We start from the raw sequence: 27,998 nt of genomic DNA, 5'->3' as shown, positions 1-27,998 counted from the left end.
CATCACTTGTGCTACATTTATTTGTATAACGCACATTTAAAGAAAAATGGTTACAAATTGACTACGTGATAACATGAAAGGCGCGAGAACCTGGAAAGCGGCTAAGATCCCTAGGCTCTCTTCAAAGAAATACTAACATTATTTTGGGTGTTGGATCACATTCGCTATTCGTACACCACCAATATTAACCGCGTCACAAGACGACAATGGTAAATCCTACTGATGTTAATCGTTTGTACACAATATACTCTTTTTTACACCAGCAAGCATAAGATTTATTCAGACTTACGAGGCATAAGCTCCCACTTTACCCAGAGCTGGTCATTCTCAATATAGCCTTCACGTTCGAGATCTTCTACGTCACAGTTATAGTTAAAAATGATGCTTCTATTCATCGCTACTGCAGGCCCGCCAAAATGTTCGAGGTTACTGCCAGTCTCATCTGAAAACTCGCGGATCCTATTTGTTGAAAAATTCACGAAGGTAAGCTTGACGGAATGATTGAATGGCCATTTCAGGAATTCGTCGATCGCACCCTTGTGCAGACGGTAATGCCCGTACACAAATACAGAACTTTCAATTTTCTTCATAAACAAACCCAGGGAGATGTAATAACCGCCGAGGTATACGGGATCGGTCAAGTATCCGGCCCAGCCGACTGACATTGCCGTTTCCTTAAGTGACTTCATTCCCTTCACATAAAACTCGTAGTGTTTAACATTCAGTGTGTTGTGTCCGAGGAGAACTCTTTTCACGTCTGATGCCACATGGCCGCTTTCCCTCTCTTGAACCTTTGATGTAGCAATACGGTTGGTGCTGGTGTTCAACTTTCGGCAGATCGTCTCCGTGACACGCTCCAGTTCTCTCGAAAGTGTACCCTGTAAGGCACTCACAGTGCGGGAAACTATCTGTAGTAGGTCGCGGTCGGTGGCAAAATGTCTCCTTAGCTCGGTATTGCTCTGTTCCAACATTTCGAGACATTTTCTAGCTGTCGCTTGCACAGCTGCTTCGACATTTTCACTTAAAGCGCTTACGCATCGTGCAACTTGGCTATCATCATTAGTTTTACGCGTTGTTTTCTCCGACAGATCTGCCACTGTCTCGCTTAATGCATTGATATTGTGGGAAAGCTCGTTTAGTCTATTGCAGTGCGTGCTGCTATCGCGTAGTAATTTTTCAAGCCCGGATCTCATATCTGCTTCACGTTCTTCCAATATTGCTTCCAAAGCCACAAACACTGCTTTCTGCATGGACTCGTTCGATGGGTTCGGATGGTCGGCCATGTTGGGAGCTGCATAGCTGTTGCAATTGTTTTTTCTGTGGGCGCACACATTACTGCACAGAACGAACGCTGAACATTTAGGACAACGCATGGAGTGGTAGCTACACTCTTCGTAAAAATGCTTGTGAAGGTTTGAAGCAGACAACACCGCCTCGCAGCCATGGTCCTCATTCCAGCACTTTACCTGCAAAATAATAAATGTTTTTAAGTAACATGGAATAACTCCGGCTATCATAGCACTATTGCTCCTCTTCCAACACTTGCAAATTTACCTTATGACATATTGCTGGCAAACTGCGCGACCTTTTCAAGCCCCTCGGTTTAGAGGCGGCGTCAAAAATGAAATATACATTCTTTTCAACTCGTAAGCAATCGCATTGTTTAACCACGGTGAATGTTTATCAATGCCAGTGTTAAATTAAAATAAATTCTGGGGCTTTATGTGCGAAAGCGACGGTATCGTTAAGAGGCATGCCGTGGAGGGAGGGTCGAGTTCAATTCTGACCACCGGCCCTACTTTCACGTGCACCGAATTCTCTGTATTCGACCATTTCTGCACTTCACCATTGAAATCCGGCCGACCACGAATCGAATCTGCGACCTCATGCTTAGCACGGCGACGCCACCGCAGCTAAGCCATCACGGCGGGCAATACATGTGTTAGCAGCTAGACAGCGGGTTAGTGCCGCGCCTTTCACCAGTTAAGCAAGTGCCGCGCAATGATCCTACGTAATGAAGCTCCGTGACGACAACAGAGCGCCGAATGAACGTGCAAATGTCCCTCGAACAACCGTCTAATATACAAATATACCATGTGGTTCGTTTTAAAGTTAAGAGAGTTTTTCAAAAAACGCCAGTGACATTTAGCACAAATCTACTGATCGAGCCGGAACATTTGAAGCGATATGCGTTACTTACACTCACAATGAGTACGCATAAATACCCAAATTTCACGAATTACGATTTGTAATAATGGCTTTAGCGCACATTTCGCAATACACAAATTGAAGCCAGTGATTTCAGCAGCCTCATTCACTTGGAACGAATTTTGAAACTCGCACCTGTTTTGAGATAGGTGCCATCAAACTTGCCGTGAAAATGCACTGCACTGCTTATATTACCTTTTCAACAAAACGAGTTTTTATGCAATGAAGCTCGATGTTACTGGGACGCCAATGCATTCGGTCGCAAACTCTTGCAACGCACATCGCGAAACTGGTGTCATCTTTAAAATGTTTTCCGCGTGAACATGAATGTGGAAGTTACCGGCTACAATTCACAAATTGTCATATGTGGAGCAAAGCTATTAGTTAAACGGTTATTAGCACAAATTCGTTATTTGGTCAAATATTCGCTTTAATTTCTGCAAATATTGTCTGCCGCTCACAGTAATATAGTTGAAGTTCAATTGTGGTGCATATCCCGAGTTGATAGAAAAAATTTTTCAATTAACCATAAAAAAAGCATCCCGTACATTCAAAAAGGCCCGCAGATTGTGATTTTCCTACGGTTTCCGCGTAAAGTGGACGACAGAGGTCTAGCCAGTTTTTTGTGAGGTGGAGGATAAGTCCTCCTACCCAGGTGATAGTGCTTAGTGATTTCGTTGAAAGTAATGAGAGTGTCCCACTTGAAATGAAAGTAATGAGAGTGTCTGTCGTCCACTTTACGCATGCTTCACACTAAGTCGTATCTCAACTTGGCCCTTTTTCATTCGATCACTCCAGAGGTATTACCTCTACTTGCCCCGACTGTGCGGCTGTTAGCAATCTAGAACACATGCTCTGGCGATGCGCCTCGTTCCAGGGGCCCAATCGCGTCACGGAAGAAGAATGGAGCTCTGCCATCCAGAGCTCAGAACTGTTTGGGCTGTCCAGAGAGCCCACGATGCGGCGGTTAGGCTCGGCCTACCCGTCCCCACGTGGGAGCGGCCCACAGCTCTGCCCTAGGGCAGGGCTTCTCAGGACCTAGTTAATAAAGTTCTCCGTCCGTCCGTCCGTGCGTCCATCCGTCTGTCTGTCTGTCTGTGGTTTCCGCCATTCTCTTTAAGCATGCAAGCACATCGGCGAAAAGCGGACTGGTGGAAACAACTGGCTAAAGAGGTTATCCCCTTCATTCCGTTGGTATCCAAAAGGGTACCGACCTTTAATCCTTGACAAAAAAAAATACAAAACTGAACCGACTGCATTAAATAGCCATCACCGATATGAAGTCAGACGCACGCGAAACTGTATGGAATGGGTTTAGGCGCGTTATTGTGGTCAGCCTTTGGGAAAATTACCATTATTTTGTTCTCGGCCATTGTATCGTCGCCGATAAGACAACGCAAGTATCAAGTATTTCCAATACTGAGAGTTGACGCGAAAATTCGGGATGCAAGCCCCACCTGCCAACACCACACAAGGCCTACGCATTCCGATCATGATATCATGCTGCCTGGTACGGACGCCATAAAATTTAATTGGGATGCTCCCGCGTAAGCAACAGCGATTTTGACGTCACCGCTTTCGTCACGCCAGCCTTAGCAATTGAAATTTCGGACCAGGTAGCAAAACGTCGTACATCGGTGTGCGTAGGCCTGTGCTATCTAGCTGGTGTTAGACCTGCCATGCAATACTAGTAGATCCTAATTTATGTGTATTGGCCAACAAAAATGTTTCATGCGTTTGGCATTCTTCTGGAGCTGACTGTGATATCTCGTCTAATCGATTTAGTGGGTCGAACCTGAAAATAGTGGAGTCTAGTGCAGCGATAAAAACCGCATTGTGGTACAGCAGTCGTTCTCGCATGTACATCTAGCGTTTCGAGTAGCTGTCGTTCAGATGCTGAGCCTCTGGTCGGAGACGCAGATTCTGTCGCATGATACCCTGCGCTTCTGGTCGCCAGCGCAGCACACTGTTTCGAACTGGTCATTGGCGGGGCTTCGAACAGGGTTCCGAACTGAAGCTGGCGCTCAAAGTACCTGGTTTGTCCGGCTAAGGCTGAAGGCACGTAAGGGGAGCGCCAGCCATAACAATTAGTGGAACATAGTGCCACATATATGCTAAGCGCATTCTCGGGCAGCACCCGGGATAGTTTATTTAAATTTGTACTCGAATAAGGAGTATGACCAATGGAGACCTTCTCCACTTCAATGGAGACGCGGCCTCGAGCGTCTGGCGGGGGGGGGGGGGGAGGGGGGGAAGGGGGTTAACATGCTCGTAACAAACCAGCCGGTAACAAGGACAAACTTGAAGAGCAGTTGTGCCTGCGGACCGACTTCGGATTTTATGTGGATACGTTATATGGAAATGATGAAGGCATTCAGCTAGTGATGGTGAAAGATAGCATCCTCTAACACAACGTGAACGGCTCCGACTATTTTTATTGCGATAGCAAATATATGGACACTTCAAGCGGATTTCTGCCGCCGGCGTCGCCGTCGTCGTCGCCGTGAGGTTCCGTATAGATTCCAAGGGCGATAAAATCGTCGCCGCGCGCCGTATGCGTGAGTGAAAGCGCGCGGGGGACGCGCGCTATCACGCAGAGCGAACGCAAGGCGGAAAGCAAACGTGACCGTCGCGCGAAAGCCCATGAGGGTATGGGGGGGAGGGAGGCGGGGCGACGCTGTGCTACGGCGCCAAATGCGTATATTGCAACCGAGCGCAAGGGGAACTGGCAACGCAGTCTCCCACGCAAAACCAAAAAAAAAAAAAAAAAACGGGAAGGCAGCGTGGAAGGGAGGGGGGGGGGGGGGGCGGGAGCAGCTTCTACTCAGCCAACAGTCGTTGTCTGCGGTCATTCAGTGTGATCTATTCACGTTTGCTTGTGCGTGATGACACCAGGCTTGTCAATTCAGTTAGAAAGCGAATGTGTCCAAGTTTATGCAGCCGATAAAACTAGTATACCTACTCCGAATAGCTCTCTACCAATTTGCTATCGCAATTGATGCTTCGCCTTTCTGGCGAAACTTCGACATTTTTCTCAAATAACCAAAAAAATAAAACTTTCGGAAATAGCCGCCTCCGCTAGCAGTGACGCAGATTTGGGGATGATGCATGAATTACTTCACGTCAACAGCCACGCGATGTAGCAGAGAACGGTGAAAAAGGTTAAAACAAAAAAGAAAAAAAAATCAAGTTCTATTACAACACAACAGATCATTCGCCTCGTTTTATTGACGTGCTAATGATACACGCTGAGAAAATGCACTAAATTGGATGTCATGCGCGATATTTTCATGACTACCCTAATTACACAAATGAAGACCAGGACGTAAACTGTACGTTAACCTCTTGTCGTTCAAGGGCCCCTAAACCACCCAGAGGTCGAAATTTAGTAGTGGTGTTGCAGTTATGCACGAGTCTACAACGAACACGTAGCCGCGAGAATTTTTCGAAATGGTGCCATAATAGCGGAGTTATACGCGTTTGATGATCGAAAAACGGCCCTCGCTCGTTTCGCTCTTTCCTTCGCTACTCTCCTCATCGGCTGGTCTCCCCTCCTCGCCGAGTGCTTCTCGAAAGGTCACGTGACATACGTCATCGCCAACGCGCTTCTCAAAACACTGCATACTTCCCGTCACGTCCACGCTAGCGGCACATATACCGACGGCGAACCGTCCGCCAGTGCCGTAGAACGTCTGCCCGCGAGAGGTGTCCAAAGTAGACGGCAGTTCGGCCGGCGCCCCGCCCGCTGCACCATCAATGGCCCAATCGACGACCGCGAACCTGCGCGCCTCCGCCACCGGCAACGAAAGCATCAGCTGGAGCCGGGAGACGACGGGCTCGGCTGTGCTCGTATCGCAGCCGACGGCGCCGCTAATATCAGCGTATATTTCTTCTTTGTGTACAAGTATTGCGAAGAGCGATAACAACGATAAGGAAATAATGCGGCTTGTGAGCGTCGGTATTTCATTTCAAAGCGCCGTCCGTTTTAGCTTTGAAGGGAACCAGAAAAGGCCTAGCGAGGATATCGGCGCCGTCGAGCGATCAGCGGCGGTGAATCTGCCGCACAAATGAGTCCCGGTCTCATCCTCTCTACGTACGGCAAGGAAAATCTCGCCGTTCGCGAGCAAGAACCGCTGTCGAACGGCGGCCCGCGAATGGCAAACGGCGTGCGATGAGTTACCGTGCCGGTAACGTGGACTCAGCGCTTCTCGGCTACCCGCTGTTGCTGCTGTGCCGGCCCGTGTTATGCGAAGTCTACTGCTATAGACCCTCTGTTGCGCGCACGTCTGGAAAGGCCAACACTGTCGCACTCTGTTCGCGCAGCTGATCAGACCGCTAAGCACGACTTTGTTGGAACGCGAGCGATTTGGCACTTGCGTTGCGGGCTGTAATTACCTATTCGCAAGGGCGTACAAACGAGCAACACGACGAGGAAGAGCAGAAAGCGCGCGTACCTGCTAGCAGACTAACCGGAAGTCGTAGGTTCTTGTTCAACCAATGGACATCGTTTCCGCAGTTGACATCACCAGATTCCCCCTGCTGACATCGTGACGACCGCTGGGGATACCGGAAAGGCAAGGGGAGGAGAACGGCATTTTTTTTTTTTTTTTTTTGTGGCGCTCCCGCAGCGCATATCGCTGCAGCGTTTGGCATCGTTGATCGTGACGGCATTCTGAACTCGATGCGCGTTTACTTGAAATGTTCAAAAATATCTGAGGTGGTTTAGGGGCTCTTTAAAGACACGGAAGACCATCTTCGAAATGTTATTGGACCAGCGCAAGATGTGCGATCGGTGAGAGTCGTGCGACATCGTTCGAACAGCAGCAGGCAACTTTGCCAATTGCCAATTACGACTTCTTTACTTCTCCCCTCGGTGGCATCGGGTGCCACACCATAACACGCACAAAAAACCAAGGGGACTGCTGCGCACACCACGCACTGCGAGCGAGTACCAGTAGCGCGAGTCGGCCCACACTGGCCACCATTCGTCGGTCAGAAATCGAAAAACATCGAAACCCAGCAGAAGACCCAGCTCTCAACGGTTCGGCACGGCTCATTCAAGGAGAGAAAGAACCGCCGCTCACTTACTGAACCACGGCTCCCTCGGTCTTCAAAAGAGCGGCCCGCTCCTGAGCGCTCAGGAGCGAGCCGGGTCTTTTGAAGAGCGAGGGAGCCGAGGCGAAAAGAGCGGCTCGCTCCTGAGCGCTCCTGCGAGCCGGGTCTTTTGAAGAGCGAGGGAGCCGAGGCTCAGTAAGTGAGCGGCGGTTCTTTCGTTCTTCAGCCGAAGGTGAGGGGGTGAAGGCGACTCTTGCGAGGAAGGGCGGGAGGGCGGTTGCTTGCTCGTACCGCTAATAGATGGCGCGGAAGTCGCACCCAGCAGGAGACCCGGCTCTGACGGAACGCATCGGCACGGCTCTCTTAACGCGAGAGAACCGGCTCCCTTTCTCCAAAAGAAGAGAATAAGAACGTAAACTTTATCATCAAATCGATAAGATTTGAGTCCGGCGTATTTTTAGTGGGTCTGGGCACCCGCCGCGGACGCGGTTCCAAGACCTTGTCTCGAAGCGGCTTCCTCGGCTCGCTGGACGGCCCAGAGCTGTACTGTCAGGTTCAAGCTGAGCAGTGCGGTCTTCCAACGTGCGCGGAGGCTGGCGGTGGAAGAGACGGAGGTGTCGACACTGCCCGAATTGTTTGTTATGTCCTGACATTCCCATAACATGTGATTAAGTGTGGCAACCTCGCCACAGGATGTGCATCTGTTTGTTGTGTACATGTCTGGATACATGGCGTGCATGAGTATTGGGTTTATGTAAGAATCAGTTTGTAATTGCATGTAGTGTACTGCTTGCGCCCTGTCTAACCTAGCGTGAGGGAATGGGTATACGCGTCTCTGTAACTGGTAGTGTGTCGTGAGAATTTTATACCCACAAAGTTCGGCAGTGAAATCCATGCGCTCCGTAGATTCCACGGCCGCTGCAAGATGCCGTGATGCGCCCGCTCGCTATCGAAAAGCCCTTGAAACTTTGTGCTCGGATGGGGCTCCTTGCGTTATGTGAATCCAAGTGCAGAAACGTTGCCACGAAATCCAGCCCGAGTTCGCAATGTTCGTACCGAAATGTCATTTCGAGTGTGAAAAAGACATTGTAGACAAAATCCCGAATGATTCTAGGCGCCGATGGTTGTTGTGGTGGCCGCTTGTTCTCCAAAAGAACCGCCGCTCATTTTTACTGAACGACCGCTCACTCGCTCTTTAAAAAGAGCCGCTCACAAGATCCCGCTCGCTCCTGAGCGACCCATCTCTAGTTTGCTGCCGTCATTCTTACTTGCCACCTTACCTTGTTATTCACATGGGGGGGGGGGGGGGGCTGATGGGGGTTCAGCCCCTCCCCCGAAATTTTTTCCCGGCGGCCACCACAACAACCATCGGCGCCTAGAATCATTCGGTATTTTGTCTACAATGTCTTTTTCACACTCGAAATGACATTTCGGTACGAACATTGCGAACTCGGGCTGGATTTCGTGGCAACGCTTCTGCACTTGGAGTCACATAACGCAAGGAGCCCCAGCCGAGCACAAAGTTTCAAGGGCTTTTCGATAGCGAGCGGGCGCATCACGGCATCTTGCAGCGGCCGTGGAATCTACGGAGCGCATGGATTTCACTGCCGAACTTTGTGGGTATAAAATTCTCATAAACTTTTGACGCGAAAGGTGCACTGATATTTCCAAAGGCGTGGTTTCGATTTTCAATTCTGGAACTTTACGGGTTTAATGTTCTTATACACTTGGGCCAACAAGCGCGCACTGGAGCCCTCGTATTCACCCCGTTCCAGAGATAAAAGCACGCGCTCGCAATCTTCCATACACGAAAATACTAAATATCACCGTGACTGTCAGCTGGCAGCTGATAAATTTCTCCAAACATTTTCAGGAAGCGCGTCCAATGTCATCGAATCAGCTGGACCAGTGCAGGCAAAGTAAAATAAGAGAAAACAGAAGAAAGTTAGCGGCCTATTATTGAGACAGTTGTTTTTTGCGGGCGACAAAGTCGGGCTCTCCGTGGCCATAGGCACAGTGATCCTATGGATTAAAGCAAAGCCTCGGCTGGAAGTACTAGTATTTTCAAAGCGCTTCTTCGCATGCGAGCTGATTGTGGAGATACCTATCTCAAGAACCACTTGGAAAGTTGCCCCAGTAATGCCTCGTATTTAAGCCCAGTTGCACAAAGCCAAATTATAGAAATATGTGGTGAAATTATCAAAGAAAGCCTAGATGCAAAAGTAAACGCTGCAGCTACTTCTCCATACTTGCTGACGAAACGACGTATATTGCTGGAATCGAACAGCTTACTGTTTGTGCAAGGTATCTAAACAAGGATGCCAACGACATCGAATAATTGTATTTAGGTTTTAGCACCGGAATAGATGCCTTCTCTCATTGCGACTGGACGTTCTATGTAAATCTAGAAACTGCTAAATATTCTAGTTACCCTTCTCGTGACCACTGCCAGCACAGAGCAAATATTTTCAAACATGAGATTAATAAAAAAGTACTAGCGCTCTGCAATGTCTTAGGAACGCATGGTTAGGCTGGATCTTTTATACGCCCACAGAGACGTCGGCATCAACGTGTCCGAAGTCATTGACCGCTTCGCTAAACTTCCCCGCCGAGTGAAGTTTGTCCTTTAGACAACGAAGTAGCAAAAATCAATTCAAGTAAAAATCTCTGTGCCTACAGGTCCATAAACTCGTAATTATGAAAACTTATGACTTTTCGTTAGCTTTTAAAACGGCAGAAATTTTCAACATTTATTGTGACAGCATCATGATCAAAATTATCGTGCGAATACGAAAATTACAAGGACATCAATAACCAAATTTGACCAACCTTGCTCATTGAAAGCCCGGCCCATGCAGCGTTTCCCAACAAACACACTCGGATATTGGGTAGTTCAACTTGCCGCATCATCTGTGGCTTTCGTTTGTCCTTTTCTTTCCTTTTTGCCTACCTGTTTTTACTTCTTTTTTGAAACAAAGCAATAGCCTTCTTCGATTTTGGGTGCATAATAATTGTTGTCGCTGCGCAGGCAGCTGAAATGCACATTTTCGTGCTGATTTCTGCCCCTTCCTCTATTTTTCTACCCATATGGTGCTGTCGCGACCGCAGCATGGCCCAAGTACAAATCACGATTTCTGCGATCATAGTTGGCGGCCTGGATTCGGCCTGATTCTTGCCTGGATCGTCTGTCTTTCTATGCGTAACGTTTACTGTATGTCACTGAGCCACATGTTTATTTGTCTTGTTTGACGCATTATATACAGTGACGTTTGCTTAGATACGTAGATTTATTGGAGACTTATGCGTACATTTAAATATCTTGTTGCGAGGTTTTGTGTATACAAGCAGTGAACTTTGTTTCCAGCGACATTTTTTTGCCCTTTATCAAGTTGTATCTTCGCATTTGTATATTCCATGCTATCTCCACATTTCTAATGTATATTTTGCAGAACTGCTTTTTATATGTACTCATTGTTGCGACTATAATTTCAGTGCAATTACATTACACGACCGGCAACAGCTGATCCTGCGCAATCTATTGCAACGAAGGACATGGTCATTGAGGTTTTTCCCTGGCCATTGCATATGTACAAAGATGTAAAGAAGGTTCTTGAATGACATAGATTCATCAAAATATTCATCCTCAACTTGTTAATTTCGTGGCCTTTACGTTTTTCATATCAGCTGCATGCGCTGCGTTGCTGGTTTTGTAATGATATAGGTCTAAACTTCGCGTGATATTTTCTGTACTTATTAAATACTCAAAAAAGAAACTCGGAACATTAATATCAGTTATTTCTGCCACAATTTGGGGGACATACGAATATATGTAATGAAAAAAATACATACTGTACGTGTATTTACAGTGCGTAGCGTTCAATAATTCGTTTGCAGCATCTAATATAAAATGGCATTCGCAATGGCAATGACAGTTATGATTCATGTATTTGATCCCTCGACAAATTCTATAAGGAGGAGGCCGCGCTGCAACATGAGAAACCACAAAGCCCCAACGGAAGCCATGAAACTAACTCAATTGGGCGAACCTGCCCAGCAAGACAAGTTGCACAATGACAGCTGCGAGCGCACTCATCAATCGTCGAAAATCTCATCTGCGCGTCAAGCGCATCGGATTTTGTACATGACCCGCAGAAGGTTCCAGCGTAATCGCTGCTGCTCCCGTACTTTCCAGAAAGTTCAACACAATTCGCTTCGCGTATTCATTTTGATGCATAACTTTGGACGAGAACACGCACAGATAGCATCAACGATAATATTCGAATAACTTCCAAATCGTGCAGCCGCGCCTTGTGATGGGCGACAACAGTAAGCTGCTAGTGCTTAACTGTGGTCCCCGGGAAAAACACGATAAACAAAGTTGGTGTCAGTAAAAAATACAGATCACATTGTATTTTAGCGTTATTAAGGTTGAGTATTACACCTAAGCATTACCAAGCACGCTTTACCACAATCACGAACTGAGCACTCTTCTGGACGTATGTAGTTGTGCATTGTCAGAAATTGTTTTGTACTGCTATCTTTTCAACTAGTACTTATCACAGTGTGTATTTGATATTGTGGGAAATCTATCAATCTGTTGCGAGAGACAAGGTAAAACAAAGTCGCACTTTCGCTCGAAAGGCAAAGAATCAATTGCGATATCAAATTAGTAGAGAGCTATACGGCGTAAGGATATTAGTTTTATCGGCTGTATAAACTTGGACACATTCGCTTAATAACTGCATTAACAAGCATGGTGTCAGTGCGCACAACCAAACATGAACAGGTCACACTCGATGACCGCAGACAACTATACTATCGGCAGCAAAAAGTGAAGCTTCATGCGTGCGGTCTATCCCTCCAAAGGAAACTGAGCGACGAAAGCACAGCGCGTACAAAGGTAGGAGCCTTGTTGCAGATAGTTTTCAAGATACAGTAGGCGCGACCGCCCGCCGCCGCGCAAAGTACGCAGTTACTCGCGAGCAGGCGCCGCACCCCCTCCCTCCCGCGCTGCCTTCCCGCTTTCCTCCTTTCGCCTGCGAGATTCTTTCACCATGCGAGATTCGCCTGCGAGTGACTTTCGACATGGCTCTGAGGCGAAGAAAAAACTAAATATAAAGAAGTAAAAGCGCGCGCGATCATCGTCCAACCAGAGATACAGGAGAGAGATAAGCGGCGTTGTTCAAAGCATGGCGGTACTTTTCCGAAGATATTGACCCTTTTCGTGGAGCAGCTTGTTCTAGAGAAACGAGATGGCGCTTTCGTCGGCCCACCGTACGTTGCCTGAGCGACCGCGCACGAATACGAAACCATTACCGTTTCTACCTTGCATATTTGCGATCAGCTGTCAGAAATGCAACTGAGTTTTCGCTAACGCACTGTGCTCCAGACATGCTGGATTGAAGACATACGCAGTAGTTGGCTGCAAAAATAGTGACGGCGACAGTAAGGAATGTAATGAATATGTGTGGCCAAGTTCGAGGGCAGCTGCTGCAACTGTCCGCACGTGTTTTCGGCAGTTAGAGCTGTACGGCTTTCCTCGAGAATACAGAAATTTGCTCATCCGGCATCACCGAAGCGACCATGTCGCTAAGACATTGCTGGCTTACTTTGCAGATTCTGCCGCTAATGTTCCAAAGCGCAGTGTCAAGTACTACAGGCAGCACGTGTTATGTTTTGGAAACGTCAACGCCGATTGCTTCTGATGACGTCTGATGACAACTGGAGCCTGCCAATTAGAGGCACGTCTACGGGGTTCCCGCAGTGAATAAAGCCTTCCCTGCGTCCATTTCTCTTCAGTGGGAGCGGCAGCACCGAAGCGACCATTTCGCTAAGACATTGCTTGCTTGCTTTCCAGGTTGGTTACTGTTCTCCTGTTTATGGTTTCCGTTCTAATAGGCTTTGTCTAATTGTGTTGCCGCTCCCATTGAAATGCTCTGAAATTTTGTGCACGTTGTGGTGTTACTTGCAACTTTTGGTGGCGGGAGATATAGAGAGTAATCCTGGCCCCTCAAATGAGGATACGCTTCAGCTTATCTTGGACAAGCAGGCATTGATGGATGATAGACTTGCACGTTTTGAGGTCAAACTAGACACGGTGGCGCAGTCATGCACTAAGCTACTTGCACTTTACCGTAATGTGCGCGATCTTGAGTGCACTATCAGATTACAGCAGCAAAGAATTAAAGACTTAGAAGATAGAGCTAGACGCAATAATTTTATGGTTTTTGGTGCACAGAAGAGCCCAAATGAGACGCACAAAGACATAGAAGACAAAGTAATTAAGGGTGTGTTTGGTGACCGCCTTGGTGTGGCAGTGTCCTCAGTGGAGAGGATTCACAGGCTCGGCCAAAAGAAGGCAAACCGAGATAGACCCATTATCCTGAAGCTACATAACTACAATGAGAAAATTGTCATCTTGAAGAACTGCAAAAAAACTTAAGGGTACGAAGATAACACTATCTGATGACTACTCAAAAGAAAAAGTGCAAAAACGAAGGCTACTTTGGCGTTCAGCGCTGTCTGATCGGCAGTCTGGCGCAAGGGTAAAACTCGTGCATGATAAACTCTTCATCGGCGCCGTTGCTTATATGTGGGACTTGACGCAAATAGGCGGGTCGAAGCACGCACTAACCGCCAATCTGGGCCGCATGAGTATTCGTGACCACAGAAGCCTATAAAAAGGCTACTAAATATAGATGCGCGAAGCATTGTTAATAAGCACGAACCATTCGAATGCTTAACTTCAATACACGACCCTCACGTGGTTGGCATCACGTTAACGTGGTTACAACCCGACATTAAAAATGAAGAATTTTTCCCTAATTCTTTTCATGTCATACGTAATGACAGGACAACAAGGGGCGGTGGCGTTGCCTTGTTAATCAAGAACTCAATTAAGTACGAACAACTTCCCGTCATTGAGGATCACGATAGCACATGGTACAAATTATTGATGGATATATTCATTACAATAATTGCTGTTATTTATCGTGCCCCTAGCAGCTCCTCAGAGTTTCTTCAGAAGCTTGATGATTACATTGTAAGCATAACTAACAAAGGTTAATACTAGTAGGTTAATACTAATGGGTGATTTTAACCTGCCTGGTGTTGACTGGAACGCACGCATATCAAGTACTGTCCCGGCTACACGCGGACTGTATGTTGGAAATAATGGCAAAACATAGCCTAATTCAAGTGGTACATGAACCAACGCGAATACAGGGCTAATGCCATTCGAAACTTGATCTGGTATTTTTATGTGATGACAGCTTTAATTGCCAAATCTATGTAGGAAATGGAATATCGGACCATAAAGCCGTAGCAGCCCCGCTTAGGATAGACGATAAGGGTTTTGCCAAACAATGTAACACGCATGTAATAAATTTTCAAAGGGCATGACACATCAATCTTCGATCATCTAGAGACAGCTCATGACATGATACCGCAGGAAAATGATGTGCAGCGTCTTTGGACATATTTTAAGTCAACAGTTGCAGATTGTATATCGCAGTTTGTACCTGTCAGATGGAAACGCGTAAAAAAGGCAAACCCGTGGATCATTAAAACCATTATTCACTTGAAACGCCCACTACGGCGCGCCCGGCAGGCAACGCCAAGAAACTCTGATACGATATCTGTTCTTATCGTGCAGGTTCAAATTGAATTAAAGACAGCCAGGGCAACTTTCTTTTCAACAACTTTGACCAATTACATGCTAAATAGTCCGGACCGATTCTGGAGACACCTGACCGGTTCAAAACCAACCATAACTGCAGTTCGTGTGAATGATAGCATTTCCCGCAAGCCAGACCTCATGTCAAACGAATTAAACCATTTCTTCTGCTCAGTGTTCTCGCCTGGCTGGTCAAATCGACCCCCCGATACGGGAATCACGGGACACCTGCGGAGACGAATTTCAAATTTCGAAGGAAGGAGTATTAGAGCGCCTATTGAAACTAAATTGTAAGAAGTCATAAGGGCCAGATGATATACTAAATTAATTTCTGAAACGCTATATTGACTGGGTTGCAGAATTCCTACTACAAATGTTTAGGGCATCACGAGACACCGGTACTTTCCCTGATGACTGGCTAATGGGCAGGGTAGTGCCGATCTTCAAAGGAGACAGATTCGATGTCAACAATTACCGTCCTATTTATATTACATGCACTGTTTGTAAATTGTTGGAACACATCCTCTGCAAGTATATAACAGATTACATGGAAACGAAAAACAATATTTTATGCTAAACAACATGGATTAAGTAGGCGCATCTCCACCGTGACCCAGTTGTTCGAGACAGTTCAATACTTTGCGTTAGCCATAAACAACAAAGACATTTGTACGGCAGGCCATTCGACGTTGTAACCGACCATCACGCACTCTGCTGGTTGGCTTCCCTTAAAAATCTCTCTGGTCGCCTCGGTCGTTGGGCTCTTCGTATACGCGTACAAGAATTCCACATTCCCGTAGTTTACCGATCCGGGCGCAAGCAATCTGACGCGGATATGCTCTCTTGATCACCCGTGCAATCCGACGAAGGCCCTACTTCAGCGGCGGCCTTTCGCTGGATGCTCTCACCAACAAAGACACGCCTTCGGAACAGCGCAAGGACCCGTGAATCGCATCCCTCTTGAAAGTTCTCTGTGCCTCTTCACCCGATAGCCAGCCCCGTTCCCTTCGTCGCCAAGCCATGCATTTCGCAATACGCGATGCACTTTTGTACCGCCGCAACTACCAGGCGGATGGACGTAAATGGCTGCTAGTCATACCAAAGCACTTGCGAACCGATGTCTGCGCATACTTCCATTTTGATCCGCAATATGCCCATGCTGGCGGGCTGAAAACGTATCAGCGGCTGCGCCAATGCTACTATTGGCGTGGGATGTATACATTTATCCGTAAATATGTTCGGTCCCGCCCGCATGCCAACAACGGAAGACGTTTCCCCATACACCTGGTCAGCTGCAGCCTTTACCATGTCCTGCTCGCCCTTTTGAAGGCATTGGGATCGACCTTTATAGACCGCTTCCGTGCTTTGTTTCTGGCAATCGCCGGATAATTGTCTTAGGTCGAACATCCCACGCGATACGCAGAAACAGCTCCACTCCCTGCGGCTGGTGCTCGTGCCGTCGCTTCCTGCATTTTGCGCCATTTCGTACTCCGTCATGGTGCACCACGGGAACTGCTTAGCGACAGAGGCCGTGTCGTTTTGTCCAACGTCATACAAGAGCGCCTCCGCTCGTGTCGTATTGTTGATCGCACATCTACTGCCTACCACTCTCAAACCAATGGCCTCACCGAACGTTTCAACCGCACGCTGGGAGATATTCTCTCGATGTACATCGATTCTGACCGCTCCAGTTGGGACGTCGTTCTCCCCTTTGTGACTTACGCATAAAAACCGCGAGACAGTCTAGGACAGGCTTTTCACCATTTTTTCTTTTATATGGCCGTGACCCGTCCTCTACATTTGACACAATATTACCGTATCGCCCTGAGGCCTCCGGCAGTCCGATTTCTGACTTCGCACAGCATGCAGATAAGTGTCGTCAGCTGGCCCGCTCGTTCACGTCCGACAGTCAAGCCCTCCAGAAAGATCGCCGCGACAGCGATCAGCGTGTGCAGAGTTTTGCCGTTGGATCCCTCGTCTGGCTTAGACTACTATTCAACTCTCCTGGCTTCACTACCAAGTTTGTTGCCAAGTACCACGGGCCATACCGCGTCATCGAGTGCCGGTCTCCCGTCACTTATGTCATAGAGCTAATTAACCCCTCCTTGGACAAGCGCCGTCTTGGCCGCGACACGGTTCATGTCAGCCGCCTCAAGCCGCATCACGACCCTCTCATCGTTCCATCGCCTTCAGTCGCCAGGCTGGCTCCCCTTCGCCGCCGGGGTTATTGTAGTGAAGAAGAAGAAGAACAGGAAGCAAGCAGTAGAGGGGCGTTATTATCGATGTAGAACGCGAACTCAGATCACGAGCTGTTGGCGCCGAGATGGTTGTTCCCTAGGAGTTGCGTTGGTTTTTCGCCTGTCGCTTTCTGTTAATAAATCCCCTTATCAACGTGAGGTCTAAGGCATTTGACAGGGTTTACCATGCAAAACTTGTGCGCAAGCTTTATGACACTGGTCTTAGTCCAAAAATAGTACAATGGGTTCTGGTTTATTTAAAGAATCGACAACAGTTCGTAGAGATTTCTAATGAGCGGTCGTCAACATTGCCAGTTACGTCCGGCGTTCCTCAGGGGTCGGTCTTGGGGCTGGTATTGTTTCTGATATACATTAATGATATATCCATGAATATTAACGCACTGATTGAAATACGACGATTTGTAGATGACTGTTTGGTGTTCTGCCGGTTAAAAAGCAGCAAGTGACCAAATTTTAATGAATGAGTCATTGCAGATTATTAATGACTGGTGTACATTATCGGATATACAAATTAGCTTTCTGAAGTCTGCTTGCATGACTGTATCAAATAAGAAACAACCCTCGCTTTCTTTCTTATGCTAATGGCGGTGATATAATAAAACGTACAAAAGAAATATCTTGGAATAACTATAACTCATGGTCTAAAATGGAACCGTCATGTGGCGATCACTTGTGTATCCGCACAGCGAAAGCTCGGCTTGTTAAAAAGGAAATTGAAGTTTGCCAGTTCTGATGTAAAAATAAGTGCATACCGGGAAATTGTTCGCCCTAGTCTAGTACGCAACTATAGTCTGGGACACATACCAGCAATACCTCATTAATTAACTAAAAAAGCACAGAGTTTTGCTGCCAGGTTTGTATTTTCCTGCTACAATCGAACCCAATCCGTTACAAACTTATTTGATAGGGCAAACCTTTCGACACTTGCTGAGCGCCGAAGGGTTGCTAGATTAAAATTTATGTTCCAGTTACAAACGCGAAGCCTAAACGTGGATCCCAGCCTGTACTTGCGACCTCCTGGCAGAATATGACCAAGGATTAATCACAGCTGTGATTTCATGCCTTATTCCTCCAGAGTTGATGTCTTTAAGCATTCTTTTTGGGTGAAAACAATTGTTGACTGGAACAAACTTAATTCCGAGGTTTTTGAAAATGTTGACTGTCGTTTCCTTTGAAAGAAATTTGGAAATGTTTTACTAATCGTAAGTGTATATATGGCTTGTATGCAAGTGCTATGTTAACAGATGATTATTTATTAATTATTTTTGCGCATGCAACTGTTTTGTTATAAGATTGTATTTCCCACCTTGTAACAGCCAGAAAAGGGTTCACAGTATGGACAAATAAATAAATAAAGAACCTTCAAAGAAAGGGCTTCAGACCCCGTACGTCGGCAAGAGTGAGTACCGCTCGTTAAACAATGATAAAGGGAGTAGCGCCGCTTCCTGTCATAGTAGGTTTCGCTCACAGTATATACACACATCGACCCCAACTGGCACGCCCACTATTTCGTCAACGGGCCACGAATAAGTAAATGGGCGCGGACTTGAATATACACGCACTATATACGCACACTAAATTAGGGTACTACACCGATAGCGCACGAATGGTCGAAGCTAAATGTTTCGTGATGGTCCACAAGAGTAAGCCAGTTACAAGCGATAATAAATATTTGCTACAAAGTATTACAATGTACAGAACAGAGAAGTTTCAAGCCCTGTGCGCAACAAGAACAAATCTTACGTTCTAACGAACAAATCTAACGGCAGAAAATAATCAGATAGTGACCGCACTGAGGAACTTTACTGAGTCAGAAAAATGACAAGCCCATGCTTCAAAATATTTGCCTAATAAAGAAAGAAGACCAAAACACACTAATCTTGAGCGGAAAGTTTGGATAGCTTGGACAACGTATTTAGCCCGCTTTTAGAACAATCACCATATACGCTGCTCGCGCCGTTTAGACATAGTTTATCAGCTCCGAAAGCACTTTTGCGTGTTCTCTGAAGCTGGTGCCAAATCTGCGTGTCGTCCACTCAGTCACTGTCGACGATATCTCCCGAAACAGAGGTTTGCTAAGCCACACCGGCGTCATACCCATCCATTGGAAGCATGGAGGCAACGGAGGCTGTTGAGGCAAGCAATGGACGCGTCACCACGTGATCGAACATGGCAGCGCCCACGGGATCTCCGCGAAAAGGGTCAATAGGGGCTTTACTTGCCCCGGTCGCAAGATGCGCACTTGGTGCCAAAGCACGACATCGCCCCCCATACCACCCACGGCCTTTCGCGCGACGGAGAAGTCGCGTTTGCTCTCCACCGTGCGTTCGCTCTCTATGAAAGCACGCCTCCCCCGCATATACAGCATACGGTGCGCGGCGACGATTTTATCGCCCTTGGACACATTCGCTTACTCGCTGAATTAACAATTGTGGTGTCAGCGTTATACTTGGAGAATGCCAGCAAACTTGAAAGTAGAAAAAATTGAGAAGCAGACATAGACAAAGTGTCTATGTCTGCTTCTCGATTTTTTCTACTTTCAAGTTTCCTGGCATTCTCCAAGTATAACCATGTACCAACTAGCCCGACAAGCCACTCTCATGGTGTCAGCGCGCACAAGCAAACATAAATGGATCACGCTCGATGAGCGCAGGCAACCAATGTCAAGACGCTGGCGTGAGCAAGGGCGCCAGCAGCAGCGAGCGAAGGTTCGCGCGGTCTATCGCTTCAACGCAAAGTGAGCGGCGAAAGCACAGTGCATACAAAGGTAAGAACCGCGTGGAGATCGCTTTCAAGATAGGGTGCGCGTGACAGCTCGCAGCCGCGCAACGTACCCAAGAAAAGTTGGCCGAGGGCCGACCATCGCGCGGTGCTCGGCAGATCACTGGGAGTCGATCATGTCGGCTTGAAGAGCTTGGGCCGTAAAAAGCCGACTTCGAGTCTACAACGAACACGTAGCCGCGAGAATTTTTCGAAATGGTGCCGTAATAGCGGAGTTATGCGCGTTTGATGATCGAAAAACGGCCCTCCCTCGTTTCGCTCTTTCCTTCGCTACTCTCCTCGTCGGCTGGTCTCCCTCCTCGCCGAATGCTGCTCGGAATGTCACGTGACAAACGTCATCGCCCACGCGCTTCTCAAAACACTGCCTACTTCCGGTTAAGGCACGTCCACTCAATAGCCATGATGCTAGCGGCACATATACGGACGACGAACCCGCCTGCCTCCAGTCTGCCGCGCGACAGGTGTCCAAAGTAGACGGCAGTTCGGCCGGAGCCCCGCCCGCTGCACGATCAACAGGGCAATCGAGGACCGCGAAGCTGCGCGCCTCCGCCACCGGCAACGAAAACATCGGCTGCAGCTGAGTGTACGGATACCGACGGGAGACGACCGGCTCGGCTGTGCTCGCATCGCAGCCGACGGCGCCGCTAATATCAGCGTATTTTTCTTCTTTGTGTACAATTATTGCGACGAGCGATAACAACGATCAGAAAATATTGCGGCTTAATTGTGAGCGTCGGTAATTCATTTCGAAGCGCCGTCTGCTTTAGCTTTGAATGGAACCGGAAAAGGCCTAGCGACGATTATCGGCGCCGTCGAGCGATCAGCGGCGGTCGGTGAGGCTGATGCACAAATGAGTCCCGGTCTCATCCTCTCTACGTACGCCAAGGAAATCTCGCCGCTCGCGAGCAAAACCGCGGTCGAACGGCGGCCCGCGAATGGCAAACGGCGTGCGGCGAGTTAGCGTGCCGGTAACGTGGACGTAGACTCGGCGCTTCTCGGCTACTCGCTGTCGCTGCGGTGCCGGCGCGTGTTATGCGAATAAGTTGCCGACACCGTTGGCGCTGGCTTGGCCATGGATGCTGGCCCGGATTCGTAGGGCTGCATAATGCCGAGCACGAAAGTTTTGGCTGGTCAGAGACGTCGGCTTCATGCTGGCCTGACGCTGCTGGCCTATCATATAGGATGCCCCCGTAGTAGGCGCCCGAATAGAAGTCACCGCCTGGTCGGCGCCGACTAGCGCTTTGGGGAGGCGGAGGGCGGGATTGGGGAGCGAAAGAATAGGGAGAAGGAGGTCGCCTCAATCGTCTGCGGCAGTCGGTTCAGCAAGTATTCACGGGGAAGGAAGCGGCAAGAGGCAGGCGCTGTTCGGGGGACCGTTTGGCGGGACGAGACGTTCAGTGGCTGCTTGATCGGCTCAGCTTCTCACAGTTTCTACGGCGCTGCGCTTCTTGGTCACGAAAAATGGACGTTTGCAAACTACAGATTTTCCCCTCCTACGGACGTCCACGCTAAGTCCACATTTACTGGTATGTTGCACGTATAATTTATGCTATTAGAGGCTATCTTTTGTAGCGTTAATTTGGAAGGAGCGTGCGTAAGGGCTATGTTTGTTTGTTTCGAGAGCTCGCCTGCGCTTTTCGATCTGCTGAAAGCGACATTATAATAGCGTGGTCAAAATTTGGTGTACTGTGGTTTCTGAAGCTGCACTCAATACGCAAGAGTTCACATGCCACATCTTGTCGTACAAGCAAATTAAGAGACTGTGGGTGCGTCGTGATATGCATGGAGCACCGATGTGTGCATGCAGTGCCCGTAGCATACTATACAGTGTGCCCCTACTGTCATGCACCAAGATTTTAATATATGCAAATGCCACGTAGTTGGAAAGAACCAAGGTAATGTCTTCTATCGCTTGAAGATACTCAGATTTTTTTTGCATTCCGCATAATCACAATTATTCTTAATTAAACTTCTTCAATATTATGATTAGATGAAAATTGTCAGTGAGAAAATTGCAGGGCAACATGAAAAACTCCCGGTAGAGTTTTCTCTTGCTCAATACGTGTTACATAAAAGTGTTTTTCCGAACATGAAAGAAGCCCGCGAATACACTAAAAATTGCCGCGCGACTTGCCGCTCAAGGCACTTTGCGTGTATTCGGGGGCTTCTTTCACACTCGGAAAAACGCTGTTATGTAGCACGTATTGAGCAACAGAAAGCTGTACCGGGAGTTTTTCATGTTGCCCTACAATTTTCTCATTGACACTTTTCATTTAACTATAATATTTGAAAAGTTGATTAATCGATTAAGGTTAATTAAGAAATTAGGTGGAATGCAAAAATTATCTGGGTATCTATATCCAAGCGACGGCAAACAACATTACCTTGGTTCTGTCCAGTTACGTGGCATTTGCATATTTTAAAATCTTGGTGCATGATAGTTGGGACATCATGTAAGAGTATATGCCGTGCTCACAATGTGTGTTCTTTGCAGTTATGGTGACCCGCCTGAGGTAACTTGAAGAAAACCGAATTTCGCCCCGCTAGCGTCAGGTTTCGCGACGCTTGTTTTGAGGCTAAATAATGTGAGACTGGGTTTGCATGTGTGATGCGTTTTTAGGGTTTGTCATGAAAAATCATTGATTTGTCAGAACCTGTTCATAATTAAGTACAATACTTAAAGAGTTATTGAGAGGCCACGAAGCATCTGGTCCGATGTTAAGCTCCCAAACAAGCAGAATCAGACAAGTGACCTAGCTGCAGAGTTCTCTGGTAAACGAGTTTACGCAATCCGTTTCTTCATCTGGGTTGCATTTAAGAGGTGGACATAACTTTCTAAACGAGTAGTAGTACATAACTTGTTATTTGACAAAATCGTGCCAATTATCTTTTTAATAGTTAACTTTAGTGCACATGTTGCTATGGTGAAAATAAGCCTCTTAACATACAGGGCATTTTCCGTTGGAACCAATTTTGTAACTAGTACCAGTTTCAATATATACGTCAAAGTATTGGCCAGAAATCCCTTGGTGTCATCTGTATTTTGTTGCTGCACTGGGAATATATGTAATGCTGGAGAGTAGTATTCAGGACACCAACTCATTTCGTTGATTTTACATCGTATATCTCCAAATTGATGCTAGTTACAAAACTGGTTCGACTGAATAGGTCTTGCGCGCTGACCACCTCAAATTCCGCCATTACGACATGTGCACCAATGCGAATAATTAAAAATATAATTAGCGCGACTTTCAACTTAAATGCTGCTGCACTTGCAACTAATCCAGAATATAATGTCTGCAGGTAAGGTCTCTGTGTTGAAGAAGCGGAATATTTGGTATCTGCGCCGGGGGCCCTAAAAATCGACATAGGAAAAAAATGCACCCAGTGCATGCGAGTAAAAAAAATTGCCGCAGTTTCGCCCGAAATGCGAAGCATCAATTGCGATAGCATTTTAGTGGAGAGCTATTCGGAATAGGGATAGTAGTTTTATCGGCTGCATAAACTTGGACACATTCGCTTACTAACTAAATTAACAAACCTGGTGTCAGCGCGCACAACCAAACATGAATAGATCTCACTGAATGACCGCATACAACGACTGTCAAAACCCTGGCAGCAAGCGCAGCCGCCGCAGCGGGCGAAGGTTCGTGCGGTTTATCGTTTCAACGGAAACTGAGTGGCGAATGCACAGCGCATACAAAGGTCAGAGCCGTGTGGAGATAACAGACGGTGCGGGCGACCGCCACAGCCGCGGGCGAAGTACGAGCGCAGTTGTTGGCAGAGTAGAAGCTGCGCCCCCCCCCCCCTCCCTCCCTCCCTCCCTCCCGTGCTGCCTTCCCGCTTCCTTGCTTTCGCGTGGGAGATTGAGTGGCAAGTTCCCCTTACGCCCGGTTGCAAGATACGCCTTTGGTGCCGGAGCACAGCGTCGCCCCGCTTCCCTCCCTCCCATGCCCCCACGGCCTTTCGCGCGACGGTCGCGTTTGCTTTCCGCCGTGCGTTCCCTCTCCGTGATAGCGCGCGTCCCCCGCGGGCTTTCGCTCGCGCATACGGCGCGCGGCGACGATTGTATCCCCCTTGGACTTTATACGGAACCTACCGACGACGCTGACGGCAGAAATACGCTTAGAGTCTCCTTATAATTGCTGTCGCAATAAAAGATTTGAAGGCAGAAACCATCACCCGATGAAAATCGAAGTTAATGCGATTAGCATTCAAGAAATCTAGCAAAACATCGTTTAACCTGAAGACACAGGACACTCATTTAGAATACGTAGTGGCCGTTCCACGATTTTTAAAGCTTTGGCTCTGAGCGACATGCACTGTCTCCGGGACCGGCCGAATCTACTATGACACTCACACAAGCGCGTCGCCCATAATGGCATGACGACGAATCGGCAAGACGACACAGTGATGACGATGGAACAAGGAGGACGGCCTGGCGAAGATGGCATGGCAACAATGTAATAAGGATGGCTTAATGAGCTTGACCTGACGACGATGGCATATGGAAGATGGGTTACGCTGAGTGTACGACATCGATGGGTGTGACGATGACCACGAGGGTAACGGTATGATGATGTTCATATGACGAAGCTGGAATTGCGGCTATACAACGACCACAATGACATCACGATGTCGGCGTCACAACGAATGTATCACGAAGACGCAGTGACGACGATGTTACAAATGCCTCATAGTAACGATTTATTGTCGATAGCATGCCTACAATGAAACGAGGAAGAATCACATCGGCGGAACGACGAAGGGGTTATGACGACGAAGACAGGACTAGAAAGGAAAAAATACGACTGTGCGACGATGGCTGCACGAAGACGCTATGGCGGGAATCGGTTGACAAAGCTGAATTGTCGAAGGTTGTACTACAACCAGTGCATGACGATCACAAATAAGATGACAATCATATGACCACAGCTGCATAATTCTGATTGAGTGACGACCGCATGATTACGATGGGGTAAGTCGTTGAAAAGAAAAGTGTACAATCATTGCATTCTACCGGTGCTAACATACGGGGCAGAAACTTGGAGGTTAACAAAGAAGCTCGAGAACAAGTTAAGGCACCGCACAAAGAGCAATGGAACGAAAAATCTTAGGAGTAACGTTAAGAGACAGGAAGAGAGCGGTGTGGATCAGAGAACAAACGGGGGTAGACGATATTCTAGTTGACATTAAGCGGAAGAAATGGAGCTGGGCAGGCCATGTAATGCGTAGGATGGATAACCGGTGGACCATTAGGGTTACAGAATGGATACCAAGAGAAGGGAAGCGCAGTCGAGGACGGCAGAAAGTCAGGTGGGATGATGAGGTTAGGAAATTCGCAGGCGCAAGCTGGAATACGCAGCGCAAGACAGGGGTAATTGGAGATCGCAGGGAGAGGCCTTCGTCCTGCAGTGGACATAAATATAGGCTGATGATGATGATGATGAACAAAAAAGGGTTGCACCAGTGGAACGGCGAAGGAGGCAAGACGATATTAGCACGACGTTTCTGAAACCATCACGATGGTATGACGGCGGCATTATAACAACGGGACGAATACAACGGCATGGCGAGAGTCGGATGACGAAGCAGTCATGACAGCTATAGAACAACCACGATCACACCACGTTCACGAGCACCTACCTAATGTGCCGAGCTAGTAGACACGTGGGTCACTCGTTGGGCGTAAGACACAAGATAGATAGGTTCCAAGTGCCTGAAGTAGGTGGAGAATTTTAATCGCATTAAAATGGCGTTGTGCTTTCAATGTACTTTAGGAGCTAATGGGCAAGAAATGTGAATGTCTAAGGAAAGAAATATGCAAGTCGAGCCCCCGTAGCTATACAAGAAAGAACTTAACATGCTTTAGGAGGTGTTGAATTGTGGCAGTATCTTGCATTCTGCCTTAAAGTTGGTGCTCCCTTTACGTACGCTCCGCGAAACAGCTGGGACACTGAGCGCTAATTCACAAAAAAAAAAACAGTTTCGAACAACGTGCAACGTCTGCAACTGCCTATCCGACCAGAGGCGCAGTGTTTCAACGACAGCATCTCAAAAATGTAGGTGTCACGAGGAAAGATTGCGAGAGCGCTCACATTACCACCGGTGCCACATCATGCACGTCTGTACCACGATGCGGTTTCCACCGTTTTGTTGGACCGCACTATCTCGGACATCGGCCTACCAAAACGGTTGGACTGAAGACCATGTTTAGATTTCCAAAAATGTTAGTCACAATAAAATGACAGACAAGAGTTCTTCGTGTTCTCACCTTCCGTCTGAGCAGGTTCTCCAAAGGGAAGTACGCCCACTGAGCGTCTTCTTCAAGAAACGGGTAACCGTCGAGTGGACAGACGTGTGCGTCCTCGAGCAGGCATTGCTCATAACAGCTTTGACACAGCACGTGTCGGCACGGCATAAAAATGTTCACTCTGGGTAGCAGACCACACACACCACATATTCTGTTCGCTGGTGCGGAATCGACGAAGTGCAATGGTCTCCAGTCCAGTTCGGGTGAGAACCCGAACACTGTATAGCGCTGGCCTTGCGAAGCCATGAGGCAGAGCGCGTCAGTTTACTGGCAAATGCTGTGCCAACGGTTGTGCGGAAACTTCAAACGTCGGGAGCGCGCTATTTCTAGAACTGTCGGTTGTTATCACTCCCAGTAATGCCACACCCGTTTCGTGTTCGTTGCCAACACCGCTCGCTGTGCTTCATGCAAGGAGCGGTCTGGAAATTATATAGTTGCGTGGTTCTATCAGCAATTTCTTGAAAATTTCCGTGACAGCTTCATCCTCACCTCAAGAAGGGCCACCAAGAGCGATCTTTATCAGGTACCCAAGTTGGAATTAAACACGTTCGAAAAAAAAGAAACGCTGGCTTTCCCGTAAGAGTAGATGTAAGCATCACATGACTACCATATGGCGTAATTTGCTGCCTGTTGTGCCACCGCCTTCAACCGCTTTTCTTCCAACAGTGCAGCGCGCCCAGCGTCTGTCGCTACTTTTTCTTCTTGTCACGGACCGCTCACGACTCACGGACCGCTGGCGTTCAAAAGAGCACAGGCAACCTTTGCATCTGCCTTTTGAATGTCGCTATTGGAATGACAAATAAAACTTCAGCGTATACTAGAAATTACAGCTTGAGTGATACTGTGAACAAACATTAGGAAGGAATCGCAAGCAATATTTTTTTAACTTGTTTGGGAAGTATCTAACGTATGTGATGCGGTGCTGTACAAAGGGTTGGGGGCCACAGACCGCATTTTCCTAACATTTCATTGGTTGCCCGGATGATCTCGTCTTGTTCTCGCAGCTATGCCCGGATGTTCTCGTTCGAAGGCCCGGATAACGGTTCTGGCTTTTGGCTCAAGGTTACTTGAAGGTCGCCGAAAACGGGAGGTGAAATCATTTCATGCTTAAAAAAACAATCTGTAAAGGCTGTTCGAATGTTTATAGTGATAAGGTTGCCAGAGAATGCGACAGAACACTCTAACACCGTATTCACAAGCGCATCTTCAAGCCCACGCGTCATTTGATCTAAGTGATGACTAGTAGCACATGTCGAGGTCACCCATTGCGTTCCCTTCGGCGCGTTTACGACATGCGTCAGTTAGAGCAAGTCAAGCGTGGGCTTCAAATTAAGGCCAAACTACACGTACGCTTGCCGCGCCTCGCGAGGAATGACGGTGTGAAACTACAAGACATGCGCCAGCGCAAGCACACTTAGCTCACTATTTCGGCCTTAGTAGACGCCGTTTCGCTTTTCGTGAGGCAGCCGGAGCATCGATAGTCTTCCTTGGGCTACCTGAACGCGAAAAACTTTGTATGTCTGTCACTCGATTCAACCGCCCGACCAAATCCAAGCATGAGGACAGGAGGTGCAGAGAGAGAAAGAAAGAAACATAGAGCGAGAGGCTTGTAGAACATGCATTTATGGGAACCATATAATCGCGTTGCACACTCTAAAACAGTTACACCCTTTGGGGTGCATTTTTGCCACACAACAATAATCGTCAT

At 47.6% G+C, this 27,998-nt stretch overlaps 3 protein-coding genes across 6 annotated transcripts in view; 1 reads left to right on the top strand and 2 right to left on the bottom strand.

The window, feature by feature from the left end:
• LOC119465198 (TNF receptor-associated factor 6-like) overlaps positions 1 to 27,998 on the top strand; it is a 204,389-nt gene that overhangs the window by 35,312 nt on the left and 141,079 nt on the right. The gene's annotated exons all lie outside the window — the stretch shown is intronic.
• Positions 1 to 27,998, bottom strand: part of LOC119465199 (E3 ubiquitin-protein ligase PDZRN3-B-like) — a 199,426-nt gene that overhangs the window by 81,991 nt on the left and 89,437 nt on the right. The window lies entirely within an intron of this gene.
• On the bottom strand, positions 22 to 26,663 carry LOC125939950 (TNF receptor-associated factor 6-like). The gene is made up of 2 exons (XM_049655549.1): positions 26,252 to 26,663; positions 22 to 1,466 (listed from the first exon to the last, which is right to left on the bottom strand). The coding sequence occupies exons 1-2, from the start codon at positions 26,534 to 26,536 to the stop codon at positions 276 to 278; spliced, it is 1,476 nt and encodes a 491-aa protein (XP_049511506.1). The 5' UTR covers positions 26,537 to 26,663; the 3' UTR covers positions 22 to 275.

Source organism: Dermacentor silvarum, chromosome 9 (assembly GCF_013339745.2).
Source record: "Dermacentor silvarum isolate Dsil-2018 chromosome 9, BIME_Dsil_1.4, whole genome shotgun sequence".
Classification (NCBI taxonomy): domain Eukaryota; kingdom Metazoa; phylum Arthropoda; class Arachnida; order Ixodida; family Ixodidae; genus Dermacentor; species Dermacentor silvarum.
Note: the sequence above shows the minus strand (reverse complement) of the source record. Positions and strands in the feature narration are given on the sequence as shown.